Genomic DNA, 20,138 nt, shown 5'->3' on the forward strand with positions numbered 1-20,138 from the left:
ACTTAACTCATAATGCAGCACCATAATGCAACAGGTATATATAAACCTAGTTTAAAACAAAAAATGAAACAAACTTTTAATCTTTTTTAAGATAATCGGGTCAATCATAACCTCGTCCCAATTCTACTTTCGACTTAAATGTCCATAATTATTATGCAACATGAAGCCTAAGTGTATGTCATAGAATATATTCATGTAAGTTGCATAGATCTTAAGTCCCGAGTATAATCAGTTAAAGCTATAACATACGTGGCTCAAGATTCTTAATGGACAAACAATGAATTGCTGATCACTCTTTTTATGTTATTCTTCTTCTTCTACAAGTACAACAAACCAACCCCTCATCACCTTCTTGTGGTGAAGTGAAATTCCTTCAAGATTTTGATCACAAAAATAGATTATCACTTTTGCCATTTTCAGCTTTTTAAGCACAAAGAATAACCTTCTTTTTTACATTCTTTAAACATTTCAAGAAAGTTTTAATTTTTAGTCACTTTAGCATATGGGTTTATTCGAAAGAGAAGTGCATATATGCTAAATCAATACATCAATCATTGAGTATATCATTCGTTTATATTAACCACTCTCAAAACGTAATCTGTTTGGTTCGGTATTATTTTATATACTAATATTTACATGTTAGAGAAAAGTATTAATCTTTAATTGTTAAATGTATCGAAATGTATTCAGTTTGATATAATTTTTAATTGTATGTGGCGAATAAGACACTTGTTTTAAATGTATTGCAATTGAAAAACAAATCTTTGTTATGTGTAAGAAACTAAGAATCATAACCAAAAGTACTTATTTCATTAGTTATGTATATAGTGTTGGTGTTTAATTGGATGAATTAGCTAGTTTAACCCGATATTACTTGATGAATTTGATGCAATTTGGTTAATATTACACTAGGTTAGAAACCTTTACTACACTATGTTAGAAATCTGTGTATTTCATGGGTTAAATAAAATAAAAATACAATATTAAATAGTTTGTATTTAAGATTTTGGAATTGTAAAACGATTTTTTGAGATAACTTATGATTGAAATTACGGATTATAGTACTTTACTTGTAAATCAGTAATCTTGAGAATGAAATGATATAGTTATAACTCACTGAAACTAAAAGAGTGAGTCTCAATAGAACAAATATATATAACAAGACATCCAGACAACTAAAGCAGAATAGCATGATTTGCTAATATTAAAGATCTTACAACATAAGACTTCATGTGTAGTTTAATTATCGCTCACAATCACTAGCTTAGACTAATAACAAAGATATATGTATTGCCTTCTATCAAATGTTTGTGGGTTTTAATCTCACTTGAAACATGAGGATAAGGTGGAAAAAATTAGTTGTTAAAAAAATCATTGCACTTTAATAATTCCTAGTTGTAAAATTAAATAACCGTGCATATTATAAATTTGCTTTTTAGTACTATAAGAAAGTTAATTATATCAGTGAGACTTAATTATGTTAAATTACCTGGTGCAAAATTTCCACCTCAACAATTATAAGCGGATGCTTTACTAAATAACTTTACTCATAGTCATAGCTATATTATTAAAATATTGCTATATCTTTTAAGTTGCAAGTATGGCCGTTCTAGTAAAAGTGGACTAATTAGGCTATATATGCATTTCATGAGATAATTAATTAAGTTTATAACTTGTAAATAATAGATTTATCCTGAGGTATGAAGAAAGCGGAAATCAAATGGAATGTATCCATTATTTCTCTCTTAACTTGAAATGGTAGCAGATTTAAAATATATCTAGAGAATCACTATTGCAAAATCTCAAAAATTTAGAGAAAGCTAATTAGCTATAGGGATGATGGAACACCTTAGGCTAATCCTATATCGATCATGGACATGATTGATTCTCGGTTTATAAGAAATGTTTCACATCTTAAATCGCCAATGCATTTAGGGCTTAGTGTTAATGGATGAGAGTAGAACTTTACAATTAAGCGTGCACTGATATCAGCATGTGTTACCTCTAACTAAGTCTTCACTTGACAATAAAAAACAAATCTCCGAGTTTTTCATTTTAGTTTATTTTATTATTATTATTATTATTATTATTTAAACAAAGCTATTTACAATTACATATGAATATTTTGTTACGAATTTAGCTTTGCTTATTTAACGAAATCTTTCCCTATAACTTGATATTTTTTAAGATTCAAGTTTTACAAAAGCCGATCTCGAGCGTATTATAAGCAATTAAGCTCGTTTCCTCCCTTAATAGTTAATATAATCAACTTTGTCGTGTCTTTGTATCTAGCAAACACATCTTTGTAGGCAATATTCTTCAAAAATATCATTCCAAAACCTGGTCTGTAAAGTTCCTTAAATTAAAGAAGCAAGAGAAAACAATATATTTTAAAAATAAAAGGAATAAATAGGGAATTGAAAGGAATAATTTATTTTAAAAACGCAAAACATTAATAAAAATAATAATAATAAAAAAGGTTGAAACTTGAAAGACGATAGTGAAAGGAGTGAATTAAGTTCGAGCCTTAGGTAACGGCGGGGCCCACAAGATTGAGCATCGTGATTGCATGGTGGAGTGAGTGCTTCTGATGGTCCAGACGTTATCACCGCCGACTGGACCCACCGTTCCACTACCTTATGCCGTCAACTCCGCCGTACCGTACCGTGGATATGCCGTCGTCATCTAAATGGAATTAACTTTCTTATAATAGAAGGAATATGATATTTTGTAGTTATAAAACTTTAAATATGAAAATTAATATCATATTAAGGGTTAAAATCGAAAATACTCAAAACTAAATACTTATTTTGTATTAATAGTATAAAGATGTAATTTTAGTTTTATTAATTTTTTAAAAAAATACGTGTATTTATAAATCTTTTTAAGATACAAACTTTTACTCGAAACGAATCAATGCTTGACATGAAATATTCTAAGTGTTAAATATTTGTTAGATATGCAAAATTTTATTGAACATGTAAGATTGCATGAAATTGTATTTAAAATGATTATCACTGACTAGGCAATGCATCGGTTGATAAAAGACTTATCACGACAAGTTCTTGCATAAACTTCACGAATGCAACCGCAAATGAACATTTCTCACTGTTTTGATTTTTGGAAACAACCATATGCGCATTCAAACAAGTTTATAAACTTTAATATATATATATATATATTTATATTTTTAGTGTGTATAAATAATAATTATCCATTAAATATCGACTTTTAAAATACAAGATGAGAATTGAGATAGAGAAAAATAAAATGTGACTTGAAAAACAGTTTTGTTTATTTGATATCATCATAAACTAATACATGTTAAATCTGTCTATATTTAATAAGAAAGGTTATCCTGAGTTTTTATATTTGTTGTTTGTTGATGAATAAAATTGCACTTAAGTTTAAATTTAACTGTATGTATTTAAAATTAAACAATAAAAAAAATCATTGTACAGTAGTTTCAAAACCACGTTTTTATATGAAGAACTAGCTTTTGAACCCGTGTATTACACGGGATTTGTTAAATGACAAAAATAAATAAGTTTTGTTATTTAAAAAAATAAACAAAATGAAAGGTAAAAATAAATTAAATAAATCAGGTATGATATTTTAATTGTGATTCTCAATATACTTCTCATGATTGAAATTAAGGCCATATGGTATACTCTAACCCATCTTAATTCCACATAAGCTCCACATCACTCATTTTTTTCTCTTTCACTCTATGTCATCCAAAGGAAATGGTTTAACCTCCTTTTAACACATAATTAATATAACAAATCAATTTGTAATAAATACATAATTAATGCTAAGTGTAGCTTAGCATACCATATAATAAATATAAAAGATTCATTGATGATGATAAACCAAGTTGCTTTAAATGCAAGGTCTTACACAAGCCTTTGAGGCTATATTAGTTATTATTGAAGTTGTTTTGAAATGAACCAAAATCACCATTTTTTAAAATGACCCACAGTTATCCGATGATTGACTCATGTCAAATCAGAATGAAACATGTGAAACAATTGTAGTCTGAAATGCGACAAACACAATTTGGTAATAGGATTGCATGTCCGAAAGGTGTCTTCATATTAAACGCAACACATGATACAAATTTTGTATACAAAGAAGTATTTTCGAATTTGTAATCATCACTTTAAGGTCTCATTTACCATGTAAATTAATGTATTAGACAAAGTAAACGATTTATGAATTATAAAATTTTCACGTTTCATGACTTGTAAAATGTATCTTCTTCATGTTTCACTACGTGTACTACACATGGTGGATAATATGAACTTAATGTAATTTTTTGTGTAACAATGTTTAAAAGATGATGATCAATATGCATATAGACAATAATCTTGAGTATAAATGTCATCAGATTAAATATATGCACACCTAAATACTATACATACTTTATGCGATGTTGAAAAACCACAACCAACCCAATAATTGATTATATTTAGCATCAATTCTTCTTGAATGGTAATTATAAACGTGACTTTTATACACCTTTAAATAGTTAATAAAATCATCTAACTATGCTATAACTCAATCGATAAAATGGTTTTGACTATGGATAATTAGGATAAATGAGATGAGATATTAGGACTTATGATGAAAAATTAGGATATGAGTGAGTGAATGTAGGATTGACACCTAAGCATCAACACCTTTTTTTATTGGTAGAGTAACATAAGATTTGTTTTGTTGAAATTGATTACGTAGTAAATGTTTATGAAATAAAAAAAACGAAATTTTACATTTTCCAAAAAACAAAGAATTCGGTTTTATAACTTTTTAAAGAAAAATCCAAATTACAATTACAGTCCTCCAATTCTTTATGTATAACTGATCATTTTTTCAATGCTTTAAATTTTTTTTAGTATGACTACGTTTAGAATATTCAATTAAAGATACAAAATTAATAATAACATTAATTGGAAATTTAAATTAAATAGAATAATTAAAATTTTATATATATGAAGAGAGAAGTCTACCATAATATAAACTGAATTCACGAGTCCTTATTGTTAAAACATGTGTTGACATTTTTAATAAAAAGTAATATATACATTGAGCAAAATTATATTTTAGGTTTTATATCATTGTAAATAGTCATTAATATATGCATTATATCTTGAGATGTAACTCATGGGTCAAACCATATTCACTAATGACCCATGAATAGCATGGATTAAGGAGAAGAGAGATTAGAATATTAGTATGGAATTTTAATTTAGGAATGAATGTGGTTAAGACACATAGACATCATTATTTTTGTTTATTAGTATTGTAAGGTTAGGACACCTAGCCCAATGTTACTTGCATTAATTTGTCTTTTGTTTTGTCCCGTTGGGATCCTTATTGTTATCTTCGCCGGTTTGTGGTTTTCATCATCGAAAATTTCCCATTTCTAAATTCGAATACTAATTTTTGAATAATTTCACCACTATTATTATAATTTTATATCATCAGACCACGCGTAGTGGTAACTATGCACAACCGAACGTTTTTTGGCACGCGCATCCCAATTAGTAATGACTAGTGTTGTAAAAAAGTGACGATGTGATAAAATCCTCTTTTCAAATATTACTTTTAAATTTTTTTTATTATAAATAAAAACATATTAAAAGACAAAAAATTGTGATTGGCCCAACCTTTCTCCCACCACCGTTGTATATACAACTAACCAAAATCGAAAACTAACCTCACAACACTATGTGCCTATGTGGTGTAGTGGTGTTTCTCTTGTTTAAAGCTAGTTTTTCCTCCACAATATGACCAAAACACGTAGTCTCTTCGTGATAACGTTTAAACGAAAATAAATCCAAAAAAATCATAAACTAGTTGCCACTCTTTCTGCGCCTATTTATATTCCTAGTGAATATATACTTTATCAGAAGCATCAAAATATTGCTTTTAGTTTTCCTTTTTTGTAAAAAGTTACTTTTCACCAAGCGAAAGAAATTATTAAACAATCACCATATTAAATAAAAAAAGTTAATTACATAGACGTTTATGATTTTTATGGCACGTTAATATTATTTGATATCAACCTTTCAATATAATGTGATGCTTTTAGTCTCGACTCTCGAATGCTAGCAGACATTGAAACTACGTTAGATCGATATGATTTTATAAACATATAAGTCTTCTCCCACAAGCATTGTTTCTTTTCGCTTTTGTCACACCGCTTCTCATCCATCTTTATAGAATTCTCAGTGAGATTCTCTCTCTATGAGAAAGTGATAGAGCTTAACTACCTCCATTTTAACTTAGGTTTAATAATTTATATTAGTGTTTCGAAAACAGACCAAACGTACAAGATGAGATATGGATTCAGAGTTTTATACAATATTTCTGTTAAAGTCAAATGATATCGTAATGAGGTTAAAAACCATCTTGTGACCAACATATCCCTAAAATGTTGATGAAGCGTACACTATTCCTTTCGCTTATGATAATCCCGTTAGTTCTCTAAACGAAACTACATCACACATTTCATAATTCAATAATATAAATAATACACATCAAGTTCAAATATCATGTATATGAATAGAAATAAAAAAGGTAATTTAAACATGTTCATTTGTTTTGTGTTGTTCACTTTTAACGAGTAAGTTGAACGAGGACATTCATGAAAAAGTACAAATTTCAAAAAGGACCAAGTGACAACCCTTTATAATTATAACAATAACGAATCTATATTGAAATGGACGACCGCATATGAAAAAAAAATACGTACTTGTCGTTTCCTATATAAGAAAAAATTATCCTCCTTATTATTTTCATTTATTTTTCTCTTAACGTCTACGCTTATTTACATATAACACATAATTTTTGACCCTATGTAATATCATAAACAATCACGTGCTGACCAAGAAGTAAATTGAACCTTTTTTATTGACATTAAAAAAATAACATACTAAAGTACAAAAACTACACACTTTTATTATCAAAGTTTATGGCATCATGGTATAATTCTGACCGTAGTTAATCTATATAGCCAAAATATTGTGTAGCATATTGAATATCGTGACAACCTTTTTTTTACGGTCAACGAATCGTCTAAATGTGTTACTGACTTAATTGACCACATCAGGACCTCTTTTATTTATAATTCTTCTAAAATTTAATGCTTAATCAACTTATTTATTTGGTCAAATGCATATTTAAAAAAAATAAAGTTTATTTGTTTTGTGTGATAACTTATTTACTTTTCTCATTCTTTATTTTTATATTTTAAACACGTTCATTAATCATTTTATGTGTGTGAACGAGGTTAGTTGAGACTCAAGCGAAACTCAAAACCCGTTAACCTGAACGATTTATACCTTTAAGGATATGTATATAAATTTTAAATTTGTGTGACATTTTATGCCATGAATAGAAAGGGAATCGGTGACCTGACAAGGAGATTCATAGATAGATGTTTAGACACGTCATTTGATTCATTATATAGATATTTAGACACCTCATTTGATAAAGCAATCATTTAATAGCTGTTTAGAATATATGCATTTTAACCTTTAAGTGTAGGCATTTTACAACTTATCTTAAATGTTTTTTATAGTTGCAAAATCATCGATAGCATTCAAATCTTGTCTTCTAATCAGACAAGATGAAAACGTTATCCATGTTATATGTTTACTACGTGTCATAAACAATATTTTGCAATATTCTATCCCACAAATAAAAAAACATTTTTAATTTTCTTTACAAAAATAAACTTCCGTTCCCTAAAATAAATTTATCAAGTCGGTTATGGTAAACACTTTGTACTTATCCAGAAAAAACTTTCTTACTATATCGCATTCTACATTTCTACTAATTTTTGTTTGTTAGGTATAATTACTTCCATAATTAACAAGGTGTATAAAGTTAAGAAACAATCCATGAAATCCTAATCCACTCCACGTACGATGTTCATAGCTTTAAAACTTAAAATATCTAGAGTACAAAAAATATACACCCAGATCTCTAAGAAATTTATGAATTTATGAGTAAATGTAAGATTGGCTTGTTACAACTTACAAGTTCATCATGTCTTATCCGTTGATGTTAAACATATGATAAAGTATAAGATAAACAAATTTTTACATCATGTTTCACGCATATAGAAAACCAATAGAAATAGATAAAAATAGACGTAATACATAATCACACATGTAAAAAATAAGACGTCGTCGTATCTTTTTGACAAGCAAAGTTCAAACAACACAACTAAGTTTATGTGTAAAAACATGAATACATAAAGCAACACTTTTATAATACATCATTAAGATTCGCTAATTACAATTTAACTTTTACCTTATAAAAATAATATTCTAACATTTAAATAATAATACTTTGCAAATCTGGGTAAACCCAAATAAAATAATCCCACGCTGCGTAGGGTGACGTACTAGAAGTTGCCACATCAGCATAGTGTCCCTACAGACGGACTTGCCAATTCCACCCTCCAGAAACCAAACCCTCGCTTTCATCAACATCTTTTGTTTCCTCCATTCATTTCGCCCTCACTATATATACAACCTACATACATACATATACATACACATACACACATATACATCCTCTCTATCTCTCTCTCTCTCTCATTCTCAAAACTCATTTAATCTATAATAAATTAATAATATATATTATACGTACGACGCCGTTTCGTTGGACGAATTGAACGGGTTATCTTATATTACACAAATTGATATGGCACTGGCAGCCGGAGTGGCGGATCAAGTGCCGGTGATGATGCCGGAGTCATTTGCAAAGGACGCGATAATCTCATGGTTCCGAGGCGAGTTTGCGGCTGCGAACGCGATCATTGACGCTTTGTGCGGTCATTTGTCTCAGTTTGAAGGCGGACGAACCGAGTACGAATCGGTGTTCGCGGCTATACATCGACGCAGGTTGAATTGGATCCCGATCCTACAGATGCAGAAGTTTTTCTCGATCGCTGATGTCACTCTAGAGCTTCAGAAAGTGGTGGAACATAAGGAGAAATTGAAGTTTGCCGACGGAAATGTTTCGTCAGCCGCGGTTGAGGAGTTTGCAAATATTGATGGTAATAATATTAATGGCGGTGAGGTTGTTGATGATAATTCGCCGAAGAGCGGGATAACAGATGCAGGTAAACAAACTATTGTTATTGTTATTACTATTGCTCATTTGATTCTGTTAGTCTGTTAAGTTTGTTACAATCCCGTTCAGATCTCGGTATAATTATTAGTATTATTTTCATAAATATTAAAATAATTCTAAAACGCTTTACAGGTTATTGTTTTTCTAAACTTTTATTGAATAGAATAATGATACACAACATATTTGACTTTGAAGTTTCTCACCTACTTTCTCTGTCACGTCTCTGTTCTATAAAAATTATTAAATAATTTTAAGACGAGTGAATATGGGAATCAATAAAAGTGATATTTCAATTACTTTTTATAATTTCCCAAGGATTTTGGGTACAGTTTCGAGGTCTGATTTTTATATAAAGTGACTTTTTAACGTTGAGTCAACAAGCTTCGGAATACCTGCGTTCTCACATCTTTTTGATCCATTTTCCTCGAGATGTGTGGGGTTTACCCAAATTCTGCGTTCCAGATCCGTTATGTTCAACGTCACCGATGCATCATTTCTTGTTTGTTGTTTTCTGTTCAGCTGTCCCGAATCCTGATTGTATTTGTATTAAGTTCGGTCAATATTAGTTTAGTATTACTTTAGGTCGGTATCGGTTTGGTAATGGTATAGTAGTGACACTTGGTATAGTAAACTGAAAAATATCCAACGAGTATTTGCAATTTGTCAAAAAGGATATTTAGATGTGATTTACATGGTTGAAAACCATAAAGACGAACAAAGTCGTGATATAAAATAGGAAACCAACTCACGTTTTATATTGATCGAAAATCATAAAAACAAATATCGGTACTGATTTTTATATCGGTTAGAGAAGTCACAAAAATTATACCAAAATGTTGAGAAAAAAAGTTAAACACAGTTGCAACTTGCAAACGCATGTTTAGGTTTAAAAAAGAGAACAAGTATATAAAAAATATATTTTGGGGCAAAACTTTTACACTTTTTTGTGGTCAGTTAATTTATGAAAATAAAATAAACTATACTAATTCAAATCTAAAAACATTTATGGCAAAAGTTTAAGCGCAGAAGATTTGTGTTCAATTTAAAAAACAGAAAGATTTACTATATATGGATAAATGCTTGTAAACCGATATTATTATATACATAGTAAGGAGTTAAAGTGAGATACGTTTATTGTATTCATATTCTGATTTCCACCAATATTACACGGGAACTGGTACGGGAACGGGAAACGGCAAAACTTAAAAGATCAAGAAACGGGTACGGCAAAAAATTTATAAAAAAAATAAAATATATATTACATAGGTAATTAATTATTAATAACAAATAAATAAATATATAATTTGATTTATATATAATGTCATTTAAACATTTTATGTATAAAATTACAAGTTGTAATTTTATACTGTAAACTAGTCTAGATAGTGAGGGTTAAATGTTAAAATGTATAACCTAATTTAATACTATTTATATAAATGTTAACAAAGTTTAGGTACTAGATGCAAACAATTGAAAGATAAAGGGGTTTAATGTTTAAACTTAAACTATAACTTAACCTAAACACATTCAGCCGCCACTTCTTCTTCTTCTTCCATCTTCTTCATCGATTTTCCGGCACCGGAATCCTTCGCCGGAATACTTTTGTGGCACCGGAATACCCTTTAAATTGCGGAAACGTTTAAAAATCGTCCTCAAAGTTCTGGAAACGTATCGAAACATCGTTTGACTTTTCGAAACGGTCAACGACCGTCCCCGACTTGAAGGAAACGGTCAAGAAACGTTTCCGGCCGTCCCCGTCGGCGTTTCCGTCCCCGGCGAGTTTCCGGAACGGGGTACGGCTGGTTGGTCGCGTTTCCGTGCATCCTAGATTTCCACTCATTAGTTCCATACACAACTGAAATAAATAAGAACAAAGTAAGAACAAAAATGATAAGAAATTTCCATAATTATCGACTGAGAACAAAGTAAGAACAAAAATGATAAAATGACAGACCAAAAGTGTAGAACCGATGATGCCCACTAGGAGTACTGAGAATATGGGACTAGGTGTCTTCTAGTAAGTTAGTGCCATACTGTTATCGCCTTTAATTCTTGTCGTATTATGTTCATGGAACAACGGTGCTAGTGCTCGGTGGTTAATTGGTAATAGTGATATAGTGCTACATATGGACCATGGTGTGGTCCCATTAGAATTTTGGAGGGTTGGTGAATCTCTCTTTTTTAACATGATATCATTACTAACGTCATATTAATATTAGAAAGATAATATAACTCGGTTTAGTTAATTAATCATCTTTAAACTACAGGATTACAAGAAGTGGATACACCGGTCGAAAGCGTTGAAATATGCTCAAACGAAGAAGACTGGGAGGCGCGGCGTGCAGAGATCAAGATGACAAAAGGGTTCATAGCCAAGGAGTCTGTAAAAGGACATATGGTGAGTACTATGTTTAACTTCAACATTTGAATTTGTTGAATAAGTTGGAATTGTGATTTGAAAGAATATTTGACGTACAGGTGAATGTTGTGAGAGGTTTGAAGTTGTATGAAGACATACTTAACACGACAGAGCTAGCTAAGTTGACCGAGTATGTAACTGAGCTTCGAGTCGCTGGCCAAAATGGTGAACTCTCAGGTGGATCCTGTGATTCGTGATGCTTTTGTAGTTAACCTTGTTTTTTCCTTTCGGGACGAAGTTTTGAGATAGTAAGGGATTGCTCAGGTTTGGAAATTAATTGATTTTATTTCCAGTTAATTATAGCTTTGCTAGTATATGCCAGAAGGAGGACATTTTAACATAGAATCGCTTTTAAGTAGAAAACTGTGAAAACCATATAATACACCAGTATCTTTTGCCTTAACTCTGATAAAGACCATGTTTCTTAATATTATCATAGGAATTCATGAGTCCTGCTTTAACTTGAAATATTCTTGTTATTTATTTATTACAGTATTGTCTAAAAAGTTGCATACATTTTTGTAAATGCAATTTCATATATACAAGTTTATAACCATGTTATTGATTGTCGGTGAGTAGGTGAGACTTTTATTATGTACAATCAGCAATCAAAGGCAATCAAAAGAGAGCTTATTCAGTTTGGAGCTCCAATATTTGGACAAGTAAAAGATGAAGCTACAAATAATAAATCCCAAGATAGTAAGCACATAATTCTTTTATTATATAATTCAAGACTCAAATATTTGATAACAAAATGTAGCATTATGATCGCGTTATAAATGTCGACAGGTAATATCGAGCCGATTCCTGCTCCTCTTGAAGGTGTCATTGACCATCTAATCCAGTTTCACTTAATTTCTGAAAACAGGCGACCAAACAGCTGTATTATAAACTTTTTTGACGAGGTATAACTTAACTTTACACGCGTTATGTTTTTTTTGCAATTATAAATGTGACATCTAACATTAATATCTTTACTTAGGGGGAGTTTTCACAACCTTTCTTGAAACCACCTCATCTAGAGCAACCTATGGTTACACTTGTTCTATCTGATTCAACAATGGCTTTCGGGCGCACTTTAGTATGCGATAATGATGGAAATTACAAAGGGCCACTCATGCTTTCTCTCAATGAAGGGTAAGTTAATAATACTGTTTTAATTGTTTATAAAACTAAAAAAGATAAACAACTTTATATCTTTAATCTTCACAGGTCACTCTTAGTGATGAGAGGAAACAGTGCTGACATGGCCCGCCACGTCATGTGTCAATCTCCGACTAAACGAATAAGTGTATCGTTTTTCAAAGTCCGAATAGACACTTATGACAAAAATTTAGCCCCAAAAGATCCAATGAGCGGGGCCATGACCGTTTGGCAACCCGGTCTTACAACTCCACTAACGACACCTGTCGCAACTGGGCCACTAGACGGGTTTGACTCAGCCCATGTTCTTCCCAAGTGGGGTGCAATGCGGGCCCCACAACCGCTAATGTTAGCTCCAGTTCGACCCATGGTTATGAGCCCTAGAAGGTTACCACGTGGTGGGACTGGTGTTTTCTTGCCATGGAATGGCGGGTCTAAAAAACCCGCCAAGCATTTACCGCCTCGTGCTCAACGAGGGCGTCTTCTTGCGTTGCATGCATCAACCGAGGCACATAAGTTGGATCGAACCGCTGAGTCGGGCATTAGTGTGGCTTGAGACATGTGAGAAAAGTGGAGTGTTGTGGTTTGTTTGGGGTTGTTTTAGTGTACAACAATTAATCAAGGCTTTGGTGTTTGAAATTAAGATGAGTTTTCTTATTAATACCTTAATTATGGAGCGAAATAGGATTTTAGTATTGATGATTAGACTACAATACATCCCATGTTGTCATTGTCTAATTGTCACCTTTAGAGTTATAGAGGTTGTAGTTCAAATCTTTTAAAGGTTATTAAAAGTGTGAATTGTTATATATTAATGTTCGTCTCTAACTTTGTTTTACATAATTCTTCTATTAATCATAAGCGGGTGTGGTGAGAGATGTGTGATTTGAGTTTTGTGTGAGGATAAAACGAACTACTCAAGCTTAATTTGATGGATCAAGTCCTCTTTGATACCACATGGTCAACGCTGACTCTAGAACTCGGTGAACTTGAAAATATTGATGAGGAATTTTTTCGTAATGTGTCGTACGGTGTGACAAATTTGATCTCGGTAAAAACTTAAAAAGAATGACTACCTCGTCTTTATCATTTTACATTTGCAATTCTTGTTCTTTCGTACTTTCTGTAAAAAGTTTAATACATCCTTTCTTTTACATATTAACAAATAGAAAAATCGAATGGAAAATGTGATCAAATTGCTTGAAATTGTCAAAACATTAATGTACTACTTGATTTCATTTAGTTTAAGAAAAAGAAAAACATTTCAAGTTGTTAGTTGATGATAACATAAAACTTGATATTTGAGAAAATAAAACCTTTTTAAATAATATGGAAACTTCTTATTCAAGAAGATACAAAAGTCTTTGCCTTCTAGTTGAGGAAATTGAAGATGAGAAAATTCTTCCAACTCTCTTTTGAGGGGAAGTCAACAAAATGCTCCCAGACCAACAAAATTCCAGAAATGTCTCTTCTAAACATTTTTCCATCAACATATTTTTCAGACGCTTCGACATGTTTGTATGTCCAATTAGAAGGCGCCACCTGTTGTATAACTTAGGCGACGTGATGGATTTGAGCGACTGTTGCTTGCATTAGCAACGTTGGACAACAACTCTTATAGTCTTGTCCACGTCGCCAACAAAGAATTTCTTAAAAGATCGAAGACACTCACTTGTTCATAAACCAGTGGGCCGACAGTTCCATGAGACAAGGTTGCGCACCACGATGTCTTTGAATTATTATTTTTAAACTGATATTATTTTTAAATCGTTTTTGACTTATTATTTAAATTTTCATAATAATGTCTTTAATGAAAACGTGACCACACAACCTAATATGAATATGACACAACTAACCGCATATGTCACAATGTTAAACCCAAATTTGATACGCCACAACACGGATAACTCATACCTCTACCACAGACCTGATTTGCTAACGAGGTAACAAGTTACTTGTAAACAAGTCGATCTATTCTAAAACAAAAGCATCTGAAAATTGTAAATACATATTACACAATTAAAAACATATTCAAGTTCAAATCAGTTTTCTAATACAAACAAACATCCAAATTATTGAAAACTTTCTTATTTTTAAATAATCAATTTAAAGTTTCAGTTTCATTTCATATCATTACATTAACCCCCTTAAGAGTTATAGATTATCATGATTAACATACATGTCATAATATAAATTCAACCAGACACGTAACCCTTTTAACCCAAAACATGTTTCTTTCGTACCTGATTCGGGTTGTATTTTCGTGATGATTGAAAATTATTATTACCATATAACGGTCCCATATGGTTGGAATATTCTTTGCAATTATGTAGTTTGTAGAATATGTGTTTGAAAATGGTTTAAAATATTGAGGTGGCATGGTGTTTGAGGCATTAATAATGTTGACAACACCAACTTGTTTACGCCACTCTTTTCCAACCTTTAAAGCATCGTTTTTAAGTCGTCAAATATCGACAAATGTGTGTTGACTAGGCATTCCACGCTCCATGTTCCTTGATGGATCACATCTACATTCCACATCATGTTCCCTCTTTCTCAAATGGGTAACAATTAATGCTATTCAAATAGCGCATGGTTTGGAACTTGCCGTAACAAACTCGCAAAAATATTGGTTGAAATTGGCTTGTTTACCCACCGGGCTAACTATTCTCGACTGTTTTTCAAACCGAAAACCTCGAATCTTGACACGATTTTTTTTAACACACACACTAAAGTGGTGTCTGCGTGATACATTAGGAAACATAGACACGGTAATCATGTAACAAGTTAATTTAAAAAAAGGGAAAAAAACTATACAATATCATACTCAAATCAAAGAGATTAAAATACTCGTTTATTATGGCTTAATTATTTTAATACAATTTTAAAAATCATGTCAAGAAATTGGTTTAAAATTCAATATGCAATGTTTTACAAACCGGTAAGTACCAGTCGGTTGAACCGGTTATACCGGATTTAGGTAAGACAGCCGGTATTTTGAGCCGGTATTTTTGAGCGGTTTTGCTAGAACATTGAATGCCCTTTTTTTTTAAAAAAAATATCAGTTTAAATTTGCAAACTGGTTTTAAGTCCAAAAGATTTTTTATATTTTTTGCAACCCATATTAAAAAAAAGGCTTTTAACCTAGCGGATAAATTGAAACGAGTAAACACAGTGAACGGAGATTCATTAATCAACTAATTTTTTATCATGCAAATCTGATGTTAGTTTCTTTACATCCTTTGTAATTGATAAATTTCGTATAAAAAGTCCAAACTTCTTATTTGACTCGATCGTTGTTCATTTACAATGTTTGGTTCATGTGTGATGTTTATGAGTGTATTTGGGTTATTTTTGAGTTAAAGTTGTATTTATATTATATATATGGAATTACATGATAAACTATTCAACCCTGTTAAACCTCCCGATACATCTCAATTCAACCGATATCAAACTAACCAAGTCGAGCACGGACTAACCTGACTCGACTAGGTTGTGCTCATAAACGTCCATGGTACGGAATGGGGAGTTTTAATGAGAATTCAATGGAAGATAAAAGATGAAAAAGATAGAGATGTTAAAGTGGTAGGTCATATCACGAAAAAGAGGAGCCTTTTTAATACAAGTTAAAATGATTCACGAGTATGAACTTTTTGATTTATTATACTTGTGTGTTGTTTGTTCGAGTGTCTTCGTTATCTTTTTCATTGAGAAAGTGAAAGATATTAAAGCAAATAAAAAGGGCACCACTACAAACGATCATTTGGGACCGTTAAAAACTATCTTAAATGCTAACTTACGACCTTTTGTTTTTGGAAGCAAAATTCCATATTGCCTTGCGTCTGCAAAATTTTAACTCACAATCTAACATTTGTACACTTTGCCTTGCGTTTGCAAAATTTTAACTCACAGTCTCACATTTGTAAATGAGAACATCATACCATTTGAATAATAGGTCATATGATTAAACAAATACTAGTTTTTGGGCATGTTTTGAGAACGGTAGTTGCTTTAGCTTTTTAAGCAAGTATTTGCAACGCCCTTCACTTATTGGTCTAGTGGTATGATGTTTTCGCTTACAAACGTAAGTTTGTTGTGGATTCAGGGCCGGCGTGTGGGCCAACAAAAACAAGTTAGAGCTTTAGGCCAACACTTAATTAAGGTCTTCAAATTAAAAAAAAAATATTATATATAGATATATTATGATAGGTGAAATAAATTCAAAGTAATGTATTAGTGTGATGGTAGGCTTAGTTATTACTAAAGTACATAGATCATGAGTTGAAAACTTATAGTAAGCAATTTTTTTTCTTAACAATTGTTATAAAAGGCCCTAAAATCTTATTTTTATTTAGGTTTCCACATTCGTTGAAGAGGCTCGGGGTGGATTCAAATATTGGCAAGGTGAAATTTTGCTATTAAAAAAAAGTAAATATTTGTGATTGTTTTTTTCTTAAATTTTTTTGTGTCGCGACGGATTAGGGATGAGCATTTTCGGTACAGATTTGGTATCGTCGGTACCGAATCAGTACTAAGTTTTTAGTTTTCGGTATCGGTAAGGTACCGGTATTTCCCAAATTTTGCATGAAATACCGATACCGAACCGAACCGAACATTTCGGTACCGGTATCAAATATTTCGAATTTTAGGGATCGGTGTCAGTACCATCCCAAGCTCATCCCTACGACTAATTGTATGATCAAAATTTTATTATATTTATTTATTTAACTTTTTTAGTTAAAATTCTAAATGATTTATGACAAATTATTTACTTTTTTTCTTTTAGTTTAATCAAATAAAGTTGGACAGTTGATAAAAAAAATATATATATATTATTCCAAATATAATTTGTAACCAAATATCTTAAGCGAGGTTCGAGTAGCATCTACTAATATCAGCCAAAGTATTGTTAAAATACTTTTACAAGCGGGTTTTATCGAAAACGTGAGAAAACATCGAGAAAACAACAAATATTTTTTGGTTTTTACCCTATGACATAGAAGGAATAGGAAAAGTACTTACTGAAATCTTTTAAATTTAAAACGGATCAGCCGGCCGGGTCTCCGAATCTATTCTAACTATCAAAGAATTCCTAGAATTTTATCGCCTTCATTGCTGCTCCTCCAGTAGATATTGATGGTATTCGTGAACCTGTTTCTGGATCTTTACTTTACGGAAACAATATTATTTCGGGTGCCATTATTCCTACTTCTGCGGCTATAGGTTTGCATTTTTACCTAATCTGGGAAGCAGCATCTGTTGATGAATGGTTATACAATGGTGGTCCTTATGAACTAATCGTTCTACAATTCTTACTTGGTGTAGCTTGTTACATGGGTCGTGAGTGGGAGCTTAGTTTCCGTCTGGCTATGTGACCTTGGATTGCTGTTACATTCAGCTCCTGTTGCAGCTGCGACTGCTGTTTTCTTGATCTACCCAATTGGTCAAGGAAGCTTTTCTGATGGTATGTCTCTAGGAATTTCTGGTACTTTCAACTTCATGATTGTATTCCAGGCTGAGCAAAATATCCTTATGCACCCATTACACATGCTAGGCGTAGCTGGTGTATTCAGCGGCTCCCTATTTAGTGCTATGCATGGTTATTTGGTAACCTCAAAGAGATAGCTTAGAAATGACATCTGTTATGTGAATGACACCAAAAGTATATTAAATAACCAAAAGTATATTAAATGAATGGAATTGGGATATGGATTGAATATAATGAAATAGAGCCACTTTTAGGTTCCATATGAAATGAGGCGGCGACGGCTAGACGTAAATTCGGTCGATATCGATTAAGTTCGTCACGACACTTACACTAAATCAAAAAAATATATGTGAACGCCCAAAATAGTGTCAGCACACGTACAACTTATGATCAAAGCGACACACATATATAGTCGGTATCTGATAGGAAATTAAATTAGTAAACGCACAGCTTATGATACAAAAAATAATATAAGTAAAACGACGTTTATTCGGTTGACAAATTACAGGCATTGTGACGAAAATTCGGTTGGTATCTGCAGATTCGTCACAACACTGAAACTAAACCCAAAAAATAATTTCGAAAAATTGACATGTTAAAAACAAAAAAATACCAAAATAACACAGGCATTGCCGCGGCGAGTCGACGGTCGGTAACGATTAGGTGCATTATCATACCAGAAGTAAACATAAAAAATAATTTTGTTATTGGCTAGGTTTGTTAAGATACTGAAACTAAATAAACAACAGCACGGGTGTTGCGGTGACGAGGCGATGCGACTTTAGTTGGTATCATTTAAATTCGTTATGATACCGAAACTAATTCTAGAACTCAATCCTCAAATTATTATATTAAAAAAAAAATCTTTGCCCATCAACAAAGTTAAAACAATAAGTAGGCAAAAACTATGGACAGCCAAAGCAGAGGATTCGTACCTTGGCAGTCTAATTACATAGAACTTAGCAAAAGACAATTTAGCCAACATACCACCACTAACAAACTTAATTCAATGATGAAACTAAAAGTATAAATTCTAAAAAGTAAGATTCTAAAAAGAAGTTGTGACACCACTATTTGATATTTATCTATATATATAATTTGCGACTGATATATCTTCGGTAACGTGTCTAGTTCATTGGATCAATACTCCATCAAAACAATGTTCTCCAACTCTTCTTCCACAGTAGCAATCTAGCTAGCTCATGAAAGCCATTTTTCTGTTATTTGAAATTAGTTGAATTTCAGTAGCTCCGTATTGTGTCAACAGTATTTTCATTGACGTTTATGCATATCGTAATATAGTAATGAGAGTGATTGATTTCACGGACGGATTCAGAGAAAAACAAAATTAAATGGTCTTAACGACGATGTGTCTTATCATATTAAGTTGTAAAACCTAATTAACTTCTAATAGTATAGTCTAGGCATACTTTAAAAAAATTACTTTTTCTTTAAACATCATTAATGTTTTTTTGTATTTTCGTATAACGTACACAATTATGTCTATACGTAACTATAAACAAAGGTGCATAACTATAAACATATATAGGTTGCATAATTATTAGTATACCATGTGTAATATGTTAGATAATTATTCTATATATTGTATATAATTGGTTATGCGATTCTGTAAATATTTACATGTTTGTGTAATTATTGCGGACATGCATACCCTTACCATGTGCCACGTGTATATTTTGGTGTTTTCATACATTTTATACGTTAATACAACTTTGTTCATTAAACCACTCCTCTTTATATGTGTGCGTTTTCTGACAACCGTATGGAATTTTATTATCAAAAAAGGTATTTTTAAATTCAATAATACGAATATCATCGAAGGGTCATGGGATTAATCAGCTAATCGGTTTACCCAGAGTTGGTGTTGTCGATCTCAATTCTTCCATTCTAAATTGCGCTAATAAATCATTGCTTGGT

The 20,138-nt window shown here is 31.6% G+C and overlaps 1 protein-coding gene across 1 annotated transcript; it reads left to right on the forward strand.

Moving 5' to 3' along the window:
* Positions 1 to 8,586: 8,586 nt before the first annotated feature.
* Positions 8,587 to 13,521, forward strand: LOC143578008 (RNA demethylase ALKBH10B-like). Its single transcript, XM_077061695.1, has 7 exons — positions 8,587 to 9,139; positions 11,418 to 11,548; positions 11,629 to 11,746; positions 12,149 to 12,268; positions 12,359 to 12,474; positions 12,552 to 12,706; positions 12,782 to 13,521. The coding sequence occupies exons 1-7, from the start codon at positions 8,719 to 8,721 to the stop codon at positions 13,266 to 13,268; spliced, it is 1,548 nt and encodes a 515-aa protein (XP_076917810.1). The 5' UTR covers positions 8,587 to 8,718; the 3' UTR covers positions 13,269 to 13,521.
* The last annotated feature ends 6,617 nt before the right edge of the window (positions 13,522 to 20,138 follow it).

The sequence above is a fragment of the Bidens hawaiensis genome, unplaced genomic scaffold (genome assembly GCF_021521415.1).
Source record: "Bidens hawaiensis isolate Kalapana, Puna unplaced genomic scaffold, B.hawaiensis_p1.1 tig00028994_1, whole genome shotgun sequence".
In the NCBI taxonomy this organism is placed as follows: Eukaryota; Viridiplantae; Streptophyta; class Magnoliopsida; order Asterales; family Asteraceae; genus Bidens; species Bidens hawaiensis.